This window comes from Canis lupus, chromosome 12 (genome assembly GCF_003254725.2).
Source record: "Canis lupus dingo isolate Sandy chromosome 12, ASM325472v2, whole genome shotgun sequence".
In the NCBI taxonomy this organism is placed as follows: Eukaryota; Metazoa; Chordata; class Mammalia; order Carnivora; family Canidae; genus Canis; species Canis lupus.
The window spans coordinates 64,497,884-64,516,575 of NC_064254.1; the positions used below are offsets into that span (position 1 = coordinate 64,497,884).

The following is an 18,692-nucleotide window of genomic DNA, read 5'->3' on the forward strand; positions in this document are numbered from 1 at the left end:
TGTTGATTAAGTATGGTTCAAAGTGGAGTGTGAGTGCCAGGTTGACAAGAGGTGGACTGTATAACCATCAGTTCATGTGTCAACTTGGGTAGTCCCCTTGTTCAGCCAAACACTAATCTAGGTGTTGCTATGAAGTCTTTTGTAAAGGTTTTTAATGTCTGTTATCTATTGACTTGGACTCTCCTCTGGGTGGGCCTAATCCCATCAGCTCAAAGGCCTTAATAGAACTGGTTTCTTGAAGAAATTGTCACCTGTGGACTAGGTCCCACTCATTCCCAAGTTCCATCCTGTCTTTTCTGATAGTCCCTGACCAGCAAAAAAGATGTTAGAGATAGAGTCCAGGAATACACTAGAAGGGTCAAAGAACTCTAGAGTGTGAAAGGAGCAGATGGAAGCCATAGCTTAGGAAACCAAGGGACTTGTGAACCATAGTGCAGACGTGAAAACAGTGCCAGTAATTAAAGACTCCGGGACTTAGCACATGTTCTCCATCAGAAATGGTCCATCAGAAATGGTCCCCCAGATCTCCGCTCAAGTGCCCAAGACCATAATCACTCAGTCCATAGCCTGTGACTCACCACTCTGGCCACTTTTCCTCACAGCACTAGGTGACAGGACATACTGCTTTATCTGTCATCAGGTACATACTCTTTCCCAACCAAAGTAACTTGCCCGGCAAGTTCAGCATTCAATCTTCAGTACCCTGGAATTTAGCTGGCATCCAACAGCTGTTGAATAACTAGGGGTACTCCCTTCCTTAAGAGCTTAAAGATGACAACTTCCAAATTAACTCTTTAAATAAAACCTCCTGCTAATTGGCAATGCAAAACAGCTGAACTGTAATGTTTTGGTTGGTAAGAAAATATTGATAAGCTCTTAATAGTTTAAATAGACTCCTACAATCATGATAAGCCACAAAGTATTTGCTGCAACAGAAAAAATTTAAAATCTGGGGCACTTGGGTGGCTCACTCAGTTAAGCAGCTGCCTTTGGCTCAGGTCATGATCCTGGGGTCCTTGGATTGAGCCCCACATGGCACGCCCTGCTCGGTAGAGAGTCTCCTCTCACACAAATAAAATAAAAAAAATTTTTAAAAATTAAAATAAAATAAAATAAGAAAAACTTAAAATTCAGTAGGGGCGCCTGGGTGGCTCAGTTGGTTAAGCGTCCAACTCTTGGTTTTGGCTCAGATGGTGATCTCAGGGTCAGGAGGTGAAGCCCTGCACTGGGCTCTGAGCTGGACATGGGGCCTGCTGAAAATTCTCTCCCTCTGCAACTACCCGACTTAAAAAAAAAAAAAAAAACCTTAAAATTCAATAGATTGCTCTTTCAGCCATTTCTTTTTATTTACAGTTTGTGTTCAATGCAAATCAATTCCATAACATGAGAAGTTACTATGAATCAAAGCATAAATACACAAACACAATATACAATCCAAAACTGATGTACAGCATTCAGGGATGAAACAAAACGTAATGTTCATTCACACACACAGTAGCTTGAGATCTGTTGGATATTGTTGTTCTGGTGTAGGTTCCTAAAGATGGGAAAAATGACTTTGGTTATCAAGACTACTGTGGCCATATTAGATACTGGAACATCTAAGCATCAGTGTGTGACCATGCGAACAAAAGACCTTAGAGTGTCTATTTTTAAAAAGCTTTCTGTGCATCGAGGCAGTTGTGAAAAGATTTACTTTCCAGAATCAAGCCCACTTTAGGCTTAGGACCAGGTTCTAACTATCTAAAAATATTGACTAACAGAAAGTGTTCCAAATGTGGCTATTCTGATTCAGAGTTTTTTTTAAAAAAAAAAAGTATTTACAGAAAAAGTATAAAAGTTTTTCCGAATTTAATGTAAGCAAGCTTCCAGTCTTCACTTCCCAAAAACTTGATTTATGATTTTTGGCTCCCGCACATATTTTGCCTTTTTTAATTTCAAGATTTGTCGATTTTACCTTCAAAACAGATCATTTTTAAATTTTAAGAAGTACTCCACCTATGCAGAAATAAGCATTTTGAAATTAGTTGAAGTCAACGTACTTCTACTCTTTGGAATCAGTTTAGCTAAATGAATCTGGCACCCTTGTTCAATAGGAATAAGTGATAAGTATTTAAGCAAAATTTATTCGTTATGCTTCACAATCAGGGGTAGATTCCAATCCATCATTGCCCTGGCACATGTCAATTACTATATAAAAAATCAAATGCAATGTCAAACCCAAAGCCTCAGAGGAAAGAGTTCAGTTCCCAAGAAACAGTGATAGCTTAACAATGTAAAACTTTTATCTAGAGTACATAGGCATTAAATTAGTACTGCTGAAACAATGCATTGAGGATTTACAGTAACACCTGGAAGTTCCTTCTAATGTACATATAAATAGAATCATGGAAGCTTCTTGTATTAACCGTTTTATGGCCTTCAAGATTTAATGAACCGAATGAAAACTGAATCTGTTCATATCCCATCTTTTACATCTCGGTAAGAGAAAATCTATTCTCATTTTCAAGGTAGAATTTTACATGTCCATACTTTTTAAGCCACATTTAAAGAAATTATCTCTTATCTAATCTTGGATGTTGTCTCTTCATCTTGTACATGAAACTCCAGTAGATTTAATAGACATTCATCATCTAGTCAAACCCTTCACATGTTCTTCAAACCAATCAAATTTGGGATCCTCAACATTTTGTGTCAATAAAATAAGGTGTGCAATTAGCAGATTCAATGAAGACCTTTATTTTTCCTTGTCACACTGGATGTCTAGACGCCATTTGGATTGGGTTTAGAAGATGGGGAAGTATAGACGTTTCTTGGCCTGAGTCTTTTAACAGTAGAGATGTAGAAGGGAGAATGAGATCACGAAGAGACTGGCTGTTGACAGCAGAGCACCGCCAGTTGGTGTGGTGGTGGTATTTGCTGGATTTGGGGCAGTCGAGGTACTCTGGGAGGAGTTACTTGAAAGTGTTACAATAGTTGTTTGATTTGAATAAATCTAAAATATATAAAAAAGTTACACTGATAAATTTCCACACATCACAGCTGCCTCCCTGTACACCTACTATGCAATTAGATAGATGATATGTTCTTAAATTGCTCTTCTCCCATTATTTCCTTACCCCTGCCCTTTTAATTCTGAATTCTTGCTTAGTCCCAGTAAATCATTCTTTCAGTTTCAACACAAACTACCTACAGATGCCTAAATTACTACAAGTAGCAGCAACCAAAACTGTTCCTCGGTAACTATAACTCTCATGAGTGTGACTTTATTTTTAATTCTTTTTTGAAGAAATAAAGGACCAAATTAACTAATCTAGTTTTTGTGACCATATTGACTTACTGGCATCACAAAAAGATTTACTCTGTTCTCCCAGGAAGTGGAAGATTTTACAGTTGCATGACTCACTTGGATTCTAAAATACTGTACAATTTGTGAATTTGTAAAACGGTCTATCCTGGATTTGCTAGGTAACTTTCCCATACCCACTTAACACAGCCTTGCATTTAATTGGAGGGGACATGGGATACCCTATCTGCTCCCTGAAATCTTGAAATTCTATAGATATATACAGTCCCCGAAATGGCTACAATATGGGTTTTAAACTGAAAGATAGGAGCCCTTTCCTTGAAGCATAAAGACTTCTCCTCCAAACAACAGGAAGTCAGAATGACTTCACAAAAGACACCAAGGAGGTCTGGTGTTAAGTTTTCACCAGTGGCAGCGTCCCTGCCTGGTCATTAAGCCCAGCGCTGTGGCCAAGAACCAGGGTTCCCCCAGGGTCCCGCTGCCTGAGTGGCATCATTCCCCACACTGATTTTTCAAGTCACGAAATGCACAGTCCAGCGGGGCACGTGATAATCTCTCCTTTGTCACAGAACAAAGGCAGATGGGAGATTTCAGCTCTCCCTGCGAGGGAGGGTTTACAAGGGCTTCTGATTACAGGCAGGAGGGAGGATGTGGCAAGGGAGCAGGTCTGGGCCACATGCACATTTCGCTGCCTAGGATCCCAAGACAAATCCATCCTGTAGCAGCATCAGCTCCCTTTGTTGTAAAACCCATCATTAGGCAAATAGGGGCTTAAAATATGTAAACCCTACCCGCCACCCCCACCCTCCAAAAAAAAAAAAAAAACTAAAGAAAAATGTTGATCAAATCAAACATCTTTCCTGGGCACCTACTGTGTGCAAGATTCAGCTTGTCCTACCAGGAAATAGCACTCCCACTAAAAGGAAAGCATGAATGATATGGGAAATTATTTAAAGCGGGGCGCTGTTTGGGGACAATACCTGGTTTGGGATGCCTGGGTTATCTGTTCTCATTTATACAAAGACCCCATAGTGCAGCAGGTGACCTTTGTCACAGAGCCTAGTGCACCAAATTGGAGAATCTAAAGGTCCTGCTCCACTAACAAAAGAAACTAATGTTAATCTAGGAAATGGACATCAGACAGCAATTTCCCCACCCAAACTAGATGTGCCTCACTAGAGCCTCCCTCTTTGAAATTTCGGGGGTGTGTGGGGGGGAAATCTGGTCGGAGAGGAGATGGGGTGCGGGAGGGGGTGGGGGAGCAGCCCGGTTCCCTGCGGCCGCGCCCCTCCCCCACCGAGGAACCGCGGAAGGCTCGGGAGCGCAGCCGACCCGCAAGACAATAGGGTGCAGTTACCGGGCCGCGGAGGGGAAACTGAGGAGCGCTGCCCGGTGAGCCCAGGCCGTCGCGCCCAACTTGTCGGAGGCAAAGCCCGGGAGACGCTCCTCCCCGGGGCCCACGTCCCCACCCCTGGCCCCTGGGCGCCAGCTGCCGGGAAGACCGACCCCCCTCGCCGCCCCCCGCCCCGCTCGGGCCCCCCAGGCCCGGCTGTCCCCGGAGCCTCCGCCCTCGCGGCCGCCCCCACCCCCCGCGGGGCAGCGCAGCGCCCGGGAGCCGCGCGGACGCGAGGTCGGGTCCCGGGAGAGCGCAGCCGGGCAGGGGGCGGCGGCGGCGGCGGCGGGGACAAAGCCTGGCGGGGGGGGGCGGGGGGCTCGGGGCCGAAGCGTCCCCCGCCGCCCGCCCAGGGGCACCGATCGGGCGGCCGCGGGGCCGCGGGGGGGCACGAGGTGGGGCGCGCACCGTAAGGCGGTCCCCGGGAGGGCGCGGGGTCGGGGGGGCCACCTCGGGGGCCCCGAACCGGCCGGGCGGAGGAGGGCGGACAGCTGCGCCCCCGAAGGGGCTCGTCCCCCCTTTGTGTGCGGTGCGCGCGGGGCGAGGACGCCCCTGCAGCGAGCCCGCCGCCCTCCCGGGACGGCGCGAGGTCTCCGCGCGCCCCACAGCCGGGCCGGGGCCCCCCGCCCACGCGCGGAGGTGCATTGTCCCCGGGGCCGCGCCCCCCACCCCCACCCCCACCCCCACCCCCACCCCGGGCCGAGCGCCGCGGGGCTGTGCGTCCGCGCCCCAGTCGGCGGCCGCGGGGAGGGGGGGCGCAGGCCGGTCCCCGGGGGCCGCTCCGCCCCGCCCCCCCAGCGCCGACCCCGAGCCCCCGGGCGCCCGGGCTTCACCTGCGTGGGTAGGAGCAGCGCCAGGAGCAGCAGCCCCAGTCCGAGCCTGGCCACCATCGCTCTGCCCATGTCCGCTCCGTCGGGGTCGGTGCGCGGCGCGTGTCCCTGGCTGCGGGGCGAGTGGAGGACGCGGGCTCGGGGCGGGCGCAGGCGAGGTGGGGAGCGCGGCCGGCGGGACCTTATATACCGGGACCATCACAATAGCCGTGACGTGCTGCCGCCCGCCCACCCGCGCTCTCCCCCGCCGCCGCCCCCCGCCCCCCGCCCCCCGCCGGGCTCGGGCGCCCCTCCCTCCCTCCCTCCCCTCCCCCCGCCGCCCCGGAGCCCCCGGGGGGCCGGGCCGCGGCAGGTGGGCGGCGGGGCGCCGGCGGCACGCGGCTTTGTGCTCCGGGGCGGGCAGCGCGCAGGCTGGCACAGGCGCCCGGCGACTCCCACGCAGGACCCGGGGCGAACTCGCGAACCACACACGCCGCTCCCGGGGCCCGGCCCAAGTTCCCTTTGTTTCCCCGGACCTGCCATCTTCCCCCCACCCCCGAAAGAGACGTCCGGGGCCCCCGCGCGGCGAGCAGCCCTCGGTCCCGGGCCGGGGCGCGCGGGGAGGGGGGCCCCGGCTTGGGCTCTCCCCGGCCCCCGCCCCAGGGGAGGGGGCCCCTTCGCGGGCTCCTGGGCTCCGGGGCTCCTGGGCTCCTGGGACGCGTGTGCTCGGCCCCCCGCTTTGTGCTCCGAGCCCTGCGCCGGCCTCGCCGCGGAGCCCCGGGGCGCATCCCGGGGGCGCACCCGCCCCCCAGCCTGGGCTCCGCTCCGCTCCCCGCGCCCCTGTCGGCGGCCACGCGGCCACGACCCCCCGGGGCGCCGGCCGCCCCTCCCCCTCCAGCCCCCGCCGCACTGGGGACCCCGCACCTCTCTGGCGGCCCCTTTACAATTCCCGGCCCCTCCGGAATTCCTGGAGGACACACTTCTTGGGGCCCCGTTGCAAAGCACTTGGTCGTCATCCGCTCAAAGCCTGAGCTTTTGGGGACGGGCCTTGACTTTTCCGTCGCTGCCATTAGGCAATTTAATGAACTGGCGCAAATAGGAAGATTAGTCATTCTGCAGGTTTGAGTGGAAAATATTTTCCAGCCGTTCTACTGCAAAAACTTTAGGGCATCCAGCAGAAGTGGAAGTCATGTTACCAGTGGAATATTTTCGGTTTGAATGTTTATTGCAGGATTTAAGCCTCTTAAAGTTTGCCGGAGCGTCTGAGGGTCTTTAAAGGAGGACAACGGAGACCCAAGCTAGTAGGGTCGTGGATTTGTTGGAATCTCACCTTTCCCCAACAGTCCCGTGACAATGGGCTCCACAGTGGTGGGTCGTTGGCCCAGTGGCTCTGTGCCTCAGTGGTCAGCCTCTAACTCAGTAACTTTCCACATTCGGTATGTGCTTGGGAACACAGGAATTTCTGTCCTGCACCAGGGTTATCCCATTGTATAGAAATAACCTTCTCCAGCCTCCTGCGGTGTGAACGGACTGGGGCTCGGGGAGTGCCTACTTCCAAGGCAGGGCTCCGAGCACCTGGGCAGGTGCTCGAGAAGCAGCTTATTGTACTAAGTGGTGGTATTCACAGCATGCCTTTATTTTTATTGATCCCCCCCCACCTCCTCCCTCCTCTTATTAACTTAAGGAGCTGGACTAATGGAATGGTTAAGAATACAGGCTCTCGACTCAGAGTGCCTGCGTTCAAATCCTACTTGTGCCAGAGAAAGCCTCAGTTTCCTCATCTGTAAAATGGAGGTAATAGAACCACTCTTAATTGGTTATTAAAGAGTTACTGTGTATAAAGTGTTAGAACAGTGCCTGTCTCATGCCGGAGCTCTCAGGTGGTGGTTGCTCTTGCACGGAAGGTCCCAGGAACTGGAAAACGACTTACCTTCTTTGCAGCTGTGACTTGTGAAAGAAATAACAAGCATCAAAGAGTACCCCAAATTGGTAAGGGACTTGGGATCTCTGCTTTGTGAGCCACTTCATCACCAGCTAATGAGACTGCATAATTCACAAAGCAAGGCCCTTCACATCTGCTTAGCAGTTCCCCTGGGCATCCTATACAGGGTGTGGCCCAGAGCGTTGGCAATTCCCGATTCTGCAGGCTTAGCCCTCCTGGAAAAAGCCCTCTTGACAAATGCCCATTTCACCGGCCCAAACCTTTCCCCTGGGATTCTTTTTGTCGATGATTTCTTCATGTTTATCTGCTCCTGGTTTCCTGTACTCATTTGTCTGCTTTTTCCCTTAGCCAATAATAACTCACTCTACTAAATTGTGAATCTCATCAGTTCTCCTAGAATTTTTCTTAAGACACATGTCCAATTTCCTTTTTTTTTTTTTTTTTTTTTTTTTTTAAGTAGGTTTCACATGCAATGTGGGGCTTGAACTCACGACACTGGGATCAAGAGTGCACGCTCTGGAGACTGAGCCAGCCAGGTACCCCTCCAATTTCAATTTTTACAGAGAAATTATTTCACGGAATGATCTTAAAACCAGTTGATTCAATAAATTGAGGAATATGTGGAAAGCCATAACTTTATATTTTACTATTTTTTTCATGAGATGGCATGTGACCTAACTTTTTTATACTAGTTCTCTTATTAGTAAAACTAAGGGAGCAATACCTACAATTTCTTTTTTTTTTTTTTAAGATTGTATTTATTTATTCATGAGAGACACAGAGAGAGGCAGAGAGACCCAGGCAGAGGGAGAAGCAGCTTCCCTGCGGGGAGCCCGATGTAGGACTTGATCCCAGGACCCCGGGATCACACCCTGAGCCAAAGGCAGACGCTCAAACACTGAGCCACCCAGGCATCCCATTACCTACAATTTCTAAGTTCAGAACTCTGAGGAATAGTACAGAACCAGACTGGCACACCTTACAGTAGACTCCAGAGTCAGACCTGTATTTGAATCCTGACTCACCACTCTTTAACAGTCCACCCTACACCCATGAATTCCTCACCTGGCAAATTTTACCCGCTTCACAGGATTATGCACTTAACTGAGATAAGGTGCATGTTTAGCAGAGTGTCCACCACATAGTAAGAACTCACTAAGATGCCACTTCTGTTGCTATAGGGCATATTCATTATGGGTTTTTTTTTTTTAATATTTCATTTGTATAGCATTTGCTCTTTTTTTCAAGCATCTTTGCATGTGGCATTTTATATGTGCGGCGATGAGACCAGTGAGGTCAGTGACCTTAGTTTCATTTACATTTTTGAGGCAGGAGAAGTAACTTGTGTAAGGCCCCGTAGCCAGTTATGGTGCCTCACCTTGAAGCTAGAGCCACAGCTTCCTGACCCAGGTCCCAGGTATTCTCTACTTCGCCAGCAAGAGCGGAGGCCCTGTCTTCTCTACCTCATAGCCTCTGCACCTAGCAGTCAATCAGTATTTGCTGCTTGAATGGACTCACATTAAGGGAGCAGGTTAATTTGCTTTTTAAGGCGAACTAATAAATCCTATTTCTAGGGCAGTAGTAGAAGATATTATTTGACATTTTTAGCACTTCTCAGAAAAATGGATGTGAAATATATTAAAATCCAATAAAAGATATTCCTTCTGTGCTTTATACTAGAAATGGTGGCTGGAATAATCAAATATTTCATTTAAATTCTATTCTACAATATGGTGCTATTCTTATTTATGTTCACAATATTCTTTCCCCTTATTTCATGCCACCCTAGATTTGGCTGGCATTTAATATTTTAATTTATCCTGATTTTTTAGCTAAGCCTTGTTCTGTACTCAGGAACTCCAGTGTCGTTTCAACTGTGAGTTGACAGCGAAGGTAACAAAGTGAATTAGCGCTTCTGACTGAATAGGTTCTGAGTCCCGTGCTGGAGCTGGTTCAATCCGCTGGTGGAGGCTCCCCCTGACTCTGTGGGTACATGCTGCCCCCTGCTGGCCATAAGGACCCCCCTCAGCTCTAACTGTCAAACAATAAAAACTCCTTTGTGTTGATTTTAAAAACCCTGAATTTTTGTCTAGTTTTTTGAAAACTAGACAGAAAACCCATAAAGCTAATAAACCACGGTGAACTTCTTTAACTTTTGGTTCTTTTTTTCCCCTGTAGAGTCTCTCAAAGAAATTCTCTCAGGTCTTAAGCTCCATCCAAATAAGAAAACAAATGTAAAGTGAAAGAATTATGTGCACAGAATTGCATTTTCAGATGTAAATTGGGTAGTAGGATGCCTACCTCTAAGCATCCGGGGATTTTTTTCTTAAGGAAATGAAAAAAAAAGAAGCAGCAGCACCAACAACTCTTAATCTCCTTGGCCAGATTTTAAATTCAGTGCCCCCATTGTGTTGGCAAGGATGTGAGAAAGCAGGCCCTCTCCTCAATGCTGATGGGATTATGGAAAGGAATTTGACATCTATCAGTATTAAAAATACTTTTGCAGAAATCTAAAAGGATATATGTTCAAAGATTTGTTGCAGCACTGTTTATAACCACAAAGGATTGGAAATCAAGTATCAAAGACCCGAGGCCCAGCTATAGAAGTGACAGTATATCCGTATCATGAAATATTTTAAGTCATTTAACAGAAAAAAAAAAGAGTACTTATGTACTACAAAGAAAAAGCTCCAAGATAAATTCTTAAGTGAAAAAAAGAATTTCTGTACATACAGAACACTATGTACAGTATATTATCTGTGATTAAAAAAAGAAAAAAAACTAGACAGAAAAAGACTATTTCCACAAAGATACAGAAGAAATTGATAGCGGTGCTTGCCACCAAGGAGGGGACCTGGCTGGCCAGGGCAGAAATGTTAAGACCCATTTTTCATTACATACTGGTTTGTACTTTCTGAATTTTGTATCATTATTCATTCACAAAATATTTAAATAAAATTATTTAAATAAATTAATAACCCAATACATTCTAGGGCCTTCCTTCCCAGACTCCCAGAAAACAAGCAAGTGGAAAGCCCACCTCTGTAGCCCTAGTGGCCTTGGGATGTCCTGGCCCTCTCCAGGAGCCCTCCTTCCTTCCATCATTCACAGGCTATGGGGTGTTGTTGTTTTTTTTAAGATTTTATTTATGTATTCATGAGAGACACAGAGAAAGAGAGAGAGAGGCAGAAACACACAGGCAGAGGGAGAAGCAGGCTCCACGCAGGGAGCCTGACGTGGGGCTCGATCCCCAATCTCCAGGATCACACCTGGGCTGAAGGCAGCGCTAAACCTCTGAGCCACCCGGGCTGCCTCACAGGCTCCTTAACAAAAATTATAGTATTGCCTCATTTCATCCATCCTATGACAAGTGACACCAGTTCTCTCGGGTCCAGGTGACACATGCACAAAAGCTCTCAGGAAAAATAACCGAGCTGTAGGAAAAAAAAAAAATGAAAAATCCCCTGGCGAAGCTTCAGTCTCCTTATTTTATCCTCTCTGCAGAGCAACCAATTCGGGAGTCTGAAGGGGAAGAAAAGCTTGGGTTTGGGCCTTACTTTTGCCAGGGGAAGGCCTGAGCTGGGTAGGCTCATTCCCTGTAAGAGATCTTTTTAAAATTCCCATTCCGCTCCTGGACAGGAGATGGAGTCAAGGCCTCATAGGGTCATTAAATTCTAGGGTAAATCATTGAAATCTCACTTCTACCTCACAGAAGAGAATCCCAGGCCATAAAATGATGCTATACATCATTTGCCATTTGTGTGTGAACCCTCAATGATCCTTTGCATGAAAATAATGCAATTGGAAGAGTGGGAAGTATGTGTATTTTTCATACCTAGATGACTTTCCATCGTATTTCCATGTCTCTTTGTTTTTCCTGGTCTTTCACTTTATGTTAGGTTTAAAGCAAGCGGGTCTCTCATGCTCTAAGAGATGACTAAACTTTTAAGTGGCCGGGATAATTGGATTAAAGATTTTTATTAACCAAAAGAATGTTGTAACATATAACACAATGGTATATTTAATGAAACGTTACTCAACAATCTCGAAAGCAGATGCTGCTTGCGTCTTACCCAATAGAGTTTTAAAATGTGACTCCAAAGAAGAAGCATTCTGTAATAGTAAGCCATTAAAATAAAGCCAGATGAATTTAATTTAATTAGCTAGACTGAAGAGAGATTCTCTATTGAGAGCCATATATTTGGATCTAGATCTTGGAGTTTTAAAAAAAAAAAGTCAAAAAAAAACTTTTTTAAGATTTTCTTTTCTTTTTTTTTTTTTTAAGATTTTATTTATTTATTCATGAGAGACACACAGAGAGAGAGGCAGAGACACAGGCAGAGGGAGAGACAGGTTCCATGCAGGAAGCCTGATGTGGGACTTGATCCTGGGATTCCAGGATCACGCCCTGGGCCAGAGGCAGGTACTAAACCACTGAGCTGCTACCCAGGGATCCCCCAAGATTTTCTTTTTGAGTAATCTCTACACCCAGCGTGGGGCTTGACTTTACAACACTGAGAGCAGCAGTCACATGCTCTACTGACTGAGCCAGCCAGGCAACCCTCCTCTCAATAATCTTTTATATATTTTTTTCAGATTTTATTTATTTATTTTTAAGATTTTAATTTATTTATTCATGACAGAGAGAGAGAGAGAGGCAGAGACACAGGCAGAGGGAGAATCAGGCTCCATGCAGGGAGCCCGATGTGGGATTCGATCCCGGGACTCCAGGATCACACTCTGGTCCAAAGGCAAGCGCTAAACCACTGGCCCCCCAGGGATCCCTTTTTTTCAGATTTTAAAGTAATACATTTCCAAAATACAGGAAAGTATAATAAAGAATATCATCATATTGTACAGCTGAAACTCATATAACACTGAATTTAAAGGAAGGATATTAACATTACAGACAGCTCACTAATCAGAAGTAACCACTAATACATTTTTTAATATTTTATTTTTGCTTCCATCTATCTGTATATTTAGTTTGTTTATTTGTTTTGCTGAATTATGAGCAAATGTGCATAAGATTTTCTTTTTTTTTTTTTTAAGATTTTCTTTATTTATTCATGAGAGACCCAGAGAGAGAGGCAGAGACACAGGCAGAGGGAGAAGCAGGTTCCATGCAGGGAGCCCAATGCGAGACTCGATCCCAGGACTCCAGGATCAGGCCCTGGGCCAAAGGCAGACGCTCAACAGCTGAGCCACCCAGGTGTCCCAACCGTACAATAGTCTAATTTGACATTTGTTTCTATTATACATAACATTAAAACATCCTTATGCATGTATTCTGTTTTCATTTCTGCGTGTTTTCTTATGCTATGTTTCTAAAAGTGGAACTTTGGGTCTTGAAAATAAACTGCCAACTTGTCCTCTAGAAATTTATACTCACAACACTAGTGAGAGTGCCTGATTCACAAACCTTTGCTAAATGTGAGAATTATAGTGTCAACGATATTTTTAAATTTCATCAGAAAAAGATGTTATTTTTATTTGTATTTTCACTGTCAGTGAGATTAAGCTTTTTTTCCAGCTACTTATTAACCACTTGGATTTTTCTTCTTTTATTTTTCTTTAAGATTTTATTTATTTATTCATTAGAGACACAGAGAGAGGGAGAGAGAGGCAGAGACACAGGCAGAGGGAGAAGCAGGCTCCATGCAGGGAGCCCGACATGGGACTCGATCCAGGGTCTCCAGGATCACGCCCTGGGCCGAAGGTGGCCCTAAACCACTGGGCCACTGGGGCTGCCTGGAATTTTCTTTCTTTTTTTTTTTAAGATTTATTCATTTATTATTTTAAAGAGAGAGTCGGGGAGGAAGGGGCAGAGGGAGAGAGAGATTCTGAAGCAGACTCCGTACCCAGTCAGGGGCCCAATGCGGGGCTCGACCTCACAACCCTGAGATCATGACCTGAGCCCAAATCACGAGTTGGATGCTTAACTGACTAAGCCATCTAGGTGCCCCTGCAATTCTCCTTTTACGAATTGTTCTTTGTACATGTTGCCTGTCCACAGAAGTGACATGTCAAGAGTGAGCTCAGGCTGAGGAGACGCTGTATTAGATGTGACTTGATTAGATCAAATAGAGTCCATTATTGAAAGGATACAGAAGCAAGTTAGCACAGTCAGGCTTCAAAGCAGAGAACTACCGTATTTTCCAGGATAGTTAGGACGTGTTCCTAGCTCCTGAAATCCTCCGTGGGGGTGCATAATTACAGATGAAAAAAATCTAGGTGAATGTGGTTGAAATTAGACCTTCGAGAAGCTTAGTGGTCTCTCTCAACACCCAGACTTATATACATAAGGCTAACACAGTTCTGCTCATAAACTCCTCTGAACAGTAGAGGCCACCTCCACTGGTCCTGGAGTTATCTCTTCAATCTCACAGTTACACTACGCACAGTATGATTATAAGATATGGTACCCGGAGGCATGAACTTGGTTCCCTCAGTCACCTTCAGCCTCAAGAGGAAAACACATCCTCGTTCAAATACATTTGAAATTAGAATATTTATGATAGGTGTCATTTTTCCACATACCCTTGGGCATCAAGCTAGTAAGCCCTTGACTCTGCTCAAAGGCTCATCCTGTTTTTTTCTCATTTTATTGTCAGAGCTTTTTATTTGTTTTTATTTTTTAAAGATTTTATTTATTTATTCATGAGAGACACAGAGAGGCAGAGACATAGGCAGAGGGAGAAGCAGGCTCCCTGCAGGGAGCCCGATGTGGGACTCAATCCCAGAACCCCAGGATCTCATGACCTGAGCCAAAGGCAGACGCTCAACCACTGAGCCACCCAGGCACCCAGAACTTTTTATATATTAAAACAAAACAAAACATTTGCAGGGGCACCTGGGTGGCTCGGCCAGCTAAACCTCTTGATTTCAGCTCAGGTCATGAGCTCAGGCTCATGAGATGGAGCCCCATGTCCAGTGCAACGCTGGAGGGTGGAACCTGCTTAAGATTCTCTCTCTCCCCCTCCCTCTTCCTTTCCCCTCACATCTCAAAACAAAACAAAACAAAAAAAAACACTAGAAATTCATCTGAGTGAGGTTCTTACATGTATGCATATGACTGACCAGAATCAAATTAAGGGTAGGACTGCCAAACACTACCTAGTAACCGATCTACAAAGAACTCTACAGGATCACAAAAAGTAAAATGAGAAAGACAATGTTTTATTTATTGATTTGTTTGTTTATTTATTAAAGATTTTCTTTATTTGAGAGAGAGAGCATGAGCAGGGGGAAGGGGCGGAGGGAGAGGGAGAAGATTCCCCACTGAGCAGGGAGCCCAATGCAGGGTTCAATCCCAGGACCTCAAGACCACGACCTAAACCCAAGGCAGACGATTAACCAATTGAGCCACCCAAGTGCCCCAGAGCATGCTTTACTTAAAACTCTCCTCTCTAGAGAATTTTATATGCGGTTTGAAGAAATATTTGATAGATACTTGAATGAAATAATATCAAAACCGTTAACCTGTTTTGTTGTTTTACTGGTTAATTGGCTTGAGATAGTAGAGGACGTGTTGAGTGGTGCTGCCACAGAGAGTTCTTCCTTCTTCCGGAAATTTCTCAAACTCTCCTCTACAGGAAGGTACAAATATTTTAAACTAATATGGTTAAAGGCATACCAATTAGTTGCTCTACCCAGGGCACCCAAATGTCTCGGTTACCTTTTAGCCATTCTCAGCAACCTCCTTTTCTCTGTCCCAGCACCTTGGAGGGTTAGAACAACCTAACGTTCAGATCAATAGCTCTGGACAGCAGCAATCCTCTGGGGAGTTGCATGGGAGCACATGCCTGGAGGAAATCAGACCCTTCAGAGGGGGTATGGTTTGCAAGAGTCTCCTAGGGGCTCCCAGCTAGCTCAGTGGTTCAGTGTCTGCCTTTGGTTCAGTTCGTGATCCTGGGGTTCTGCAGGGAGCCTGCTTCTCCCTCTGCCTATGTCTCTGCCTCTCTTTCTCTGTGTCTCATGAATAAATAAAATCTTAAAAAAAAAAAAAGTCTCCTAGAATCACTAGCTACAGCATTTTAGCTTTTTGTTTTGTTTTTTTAAGTAGGCTCTATATCTAATGTGGGGCTTGAACTCATAATCCTGAGATCAAGAGTCGCATGGTCTACTGGCTGAGCCAGCCAGGCACCCTGCATTTTAGCTTTATTAATTAGCAATAAAAGAGGTAGCATAAGTTGTAAAGCATTAATCAGTAAATGGCACACATATGACACAATGAGTAAACAAATAATTCAAAATAATTAGCATTTATTCCCTGAATGTGTAGCTGCCATTGCAAATAAGTTTTAAAAATCGTGCTTGATTTGCAATTGTTTTTTTCCCTTTAATTGCATCTGCCACCTGCTCTTAATTTGAAACAAATTAAACCCTGAAGGCAGCATCCAAAAGTAAGAAGACTAAGCAGATTTCACCTTGGGGCAAAAATTATACAACAATTTCCCCCATCTCCAAAAAAGAGTGAATCATTCTTTTCCAGAAGTGATAGATTATTTTCCATTTCGACAGCATACCCCAGTAAGCGACAGGGTGATGCTAACTAAGGATGTAACAACCGGCTCTCTCCAGCATGCTGGACTGCATAAACTACATGAAATTCTCTCTTTGGAGTTCTATGCCAGTGCTGGCCCACATAAATATAATGCAAGCCACACATTTTAATTTTTCAGTTTTTTTTTTAAGATTTTATTTATTTATTCATAGAGACACACAGAGAGAGAGGGGCAGAGGCACAGGGAGAAGCAGGCTCCATGCAGGGAGCCTGACGTGGGACTCGATCCAGGGTCCCCCAGGATCAAACCCCGGGCTGCAGGTGACGCTAAACCACTGTGCCACCGGGGCTGCCCAATTTTTCAGTTTTCTAGTAGCCATGTTTAAAAATTGTTTTTTAAGAAAAGGTAAAATTCTGTCTCTGTCTCTCTCTCTGTGTCTCTCATGAATAAAAATCTTAAAAAAAAAAAAAAAAGGGCAGCCCGGGTGGCTCAACGGTTTGGGGTTGCCTTCAGCCCAGGGCGTGACCCTGCAGACCCAGAATCAATTCTCACGTCAGGCTCCCTACATGAAGCCTGCTCCTCCCTCTGCCTGTGTCTCTGTCTCTGTCTCTCTGTCTCTCATGAATAAATAAATAAATAAATCTCTCTTTTTAATAAGTCTTTTAAAATAAATTTTAAATAAATTTTTAAAAATTTAAAAAGGTAAAATTAATTTTGGTAAAATAATTTATTTAACTTAATATATCCAAAATACTATCATTTTAACATATAATCAATATTAAGCTATTATTGGGGTGCGTGGGTGGCTCAATTGGTTAAGTGTCTGACTCTTGATTTAGCCTCAGGTCATGATCTCAGGGTCATGAAATGGAGTCTGGTGTCAGGCTCTGCACACCAGGCGTGGAGCCTACTTAAGATTCTGGGATCCCTGGGTGGCTCAGTGGTTTAGCGCCTGCCTTTGGCCCAGGGCACGATCCTGGAGACCCGGGATCGAATCCCACGTCAGGCTCCCGGTGCATGGAGCCTGCTTCTCCCTCTGCCTGTGTCTCTGCCTCTCTCTCTCTCTCTCTCTCTCTCTGTGACTATCATAAATAAATAAAAATTAAAAAAAAAAATTAAAAAAAGAAAAAAAAAAAAAAGATTCTCTCTCTCCCTCTCCTCCTCTCTGCCCCAATCTTTCTCTTTCACTCTCAAAAAAAAAAAAAAAAAAAAATTACAAAATTATTAATGAGATAGTGGACAATCTTTTTTGGTTCAGTAGCCATCTATTGTAGCATTATAAATCACTACAAACAGCAGCTTACAAGAACATATTATCTCGTGGTTTCTGTGGGTCAAGAATCTGGTCATAACTTAGTGGGCCTCTGTTTCAGGGTCTCTGAGGAGACTGCAGTCCAGGTGTGAGCCAAGGCTGGGGTCTCCCCTGAGGCTCAAATGGAGAAGTATCCACTTCCAAGCTCACAGAGTTATTGGCAGGATTCAGTTCTCTTTTTTTTTTTTTTTTTTTTTTTTAGGATTCAGTTCTTTGTGGGCTACCAGACTAAAGGACTCATCTTGTTGCTGGCTGCCAGCTGGAGGCTTCCCTTAGTTCTCTGGGGTGGGTTACTTCATCAAAACCATCAAAGAAGTCAACAGAAGGAGTCTGCTAGCAAGACAGAAGTTACAGTCTATGTAACGTAATTGTGGAAATGACACCCCATCACTTTTGCCATATTGTGTTAGAAGCAAGTCACAGGTTCACCCATATACAAAGGGGAGGAGATTCCATACAGGTGTGAAACAAAGACTTTTGAGTGCTCAGAATCTGTCTACCACATGTACTAAAACTTTGAGATCCACTGTGTGTTTTCTATTTATAATACACCTCAAGTCAGACCATGTTTCAGGTTCTCAGTGGCAGTTGACTAGTGGCTACCATATTGGACAGCACTTTTCTGTAACAACTAAACCCAGAGATACTAGAATTACAGGATGTCCAAATACCAGTGTAAGCCATCATGTGTTTGTATAGAGAATTCAAAGTCAAAAGAATTGGAAGCATAAAAACACAGATTAAAAATATTTTGTTGTTTTTAATAGGTAAAGAGCTTAGTACTATCATTTAAATCCAGGGATCTCTGGGTGGCGCAGCGGTTTGGCGCCTGCCTTTGGCCCAGGGCGCGATCCTGGAGACCCGGGATCGAATCCCACGTTGGGCTCCTGGTGCATGGAGCCTGCTTCTCCCTCTGACTGTGTCTCTGCCTCTCTCTCTCTCTCTCTGTGTGACTATCATAAATAAATTAAAAAATAAATAAATCTGGATCCTCAAAGCAAGTACAGGCTAGACAAGAAGTTTTGCATTTGTTTTTACAACTTCACACTTGCCCTAGCTGATTGGGAAAGTCCTATAGGCTGAGAGAGAATGAAAGGCAATTTGCAGGAGGGCTAGGTGACCATAATCCCAGAGGGCTCCCAGGAAGGTATCTTGGTAAGTAATCTTATACTCTTCCCCGCAGTTCTTAGCAGGAGACCACGTTAGCAGTCAACACAAAGACTCAGTCCTTTCCTTGCATGACACTTTACCAGAGAAGGAGGCTCGAAGGAGGGTGGAAGATGGGAGTATTTTCCAAGAAATTCTCCAGTTTCCCACTGACTGCTATGTGAAGAGAATCTGTTCCCTCTTAAATTAATTAAACAGGAGGCCATTACACTGAGGTGGCTCTAATGCCTTGGCAGCCTACATATGCAAACCAGA

The 18,692-nt window shown here is 45.5% G+C and overlaps 1 protein-coding gene and 1 long non-coding RNA gene across 3 annotated transcripts; one reads left to right on the forward strand and one right to left on the reverse strand.

The window, feature by feature from the left end:
* Nucleotides 1–1,312: 1,312 nt before the first annotated feature.
* Nucleotides 1,313–6,594, reverse strand: CD24 (CD24 molecule). The gene is made up of 3 exons (XM_025444683.3): nt 6,434–6,594; nt 5,534–5,711; nt 1,313–2,995 (listed from the first exon to the last, which is right to left on the reverse strand). The coding sequence occupies exons 1-3, from the start codon at nt 6,577–6,579 to the stop codon at nt 2,828–2,830; spliced, it is 492 nt and encodes a 163-aa protein (XP_025300468.1). The 5' UTR covers nt 6,580–6,594; the 3' UTR covers nt 1,313–2,827.
* LOC112658469 (uncharacterized) lies at nt 4,244–12,865 on the forward strand. Of its 2 annotated transcripts, none has more exons than XR_007401342.1 (3): nt 4,244–4,699; nt 7,912–7,987; nt 12,504–12,865. It is a non-coding gene; the product is annotated as an uncharacterized LOC112658469 (long non-coding RNA). The 2 variants fall into 2 exon arrangements; XR_004804281.2 differs by lacking the exon at nt 12,504–12,865 and adding an exon at nt 9,284–10,166.
* Nucleotides 12,866–18,692: the final 5,827 nt, after the last annotated feature.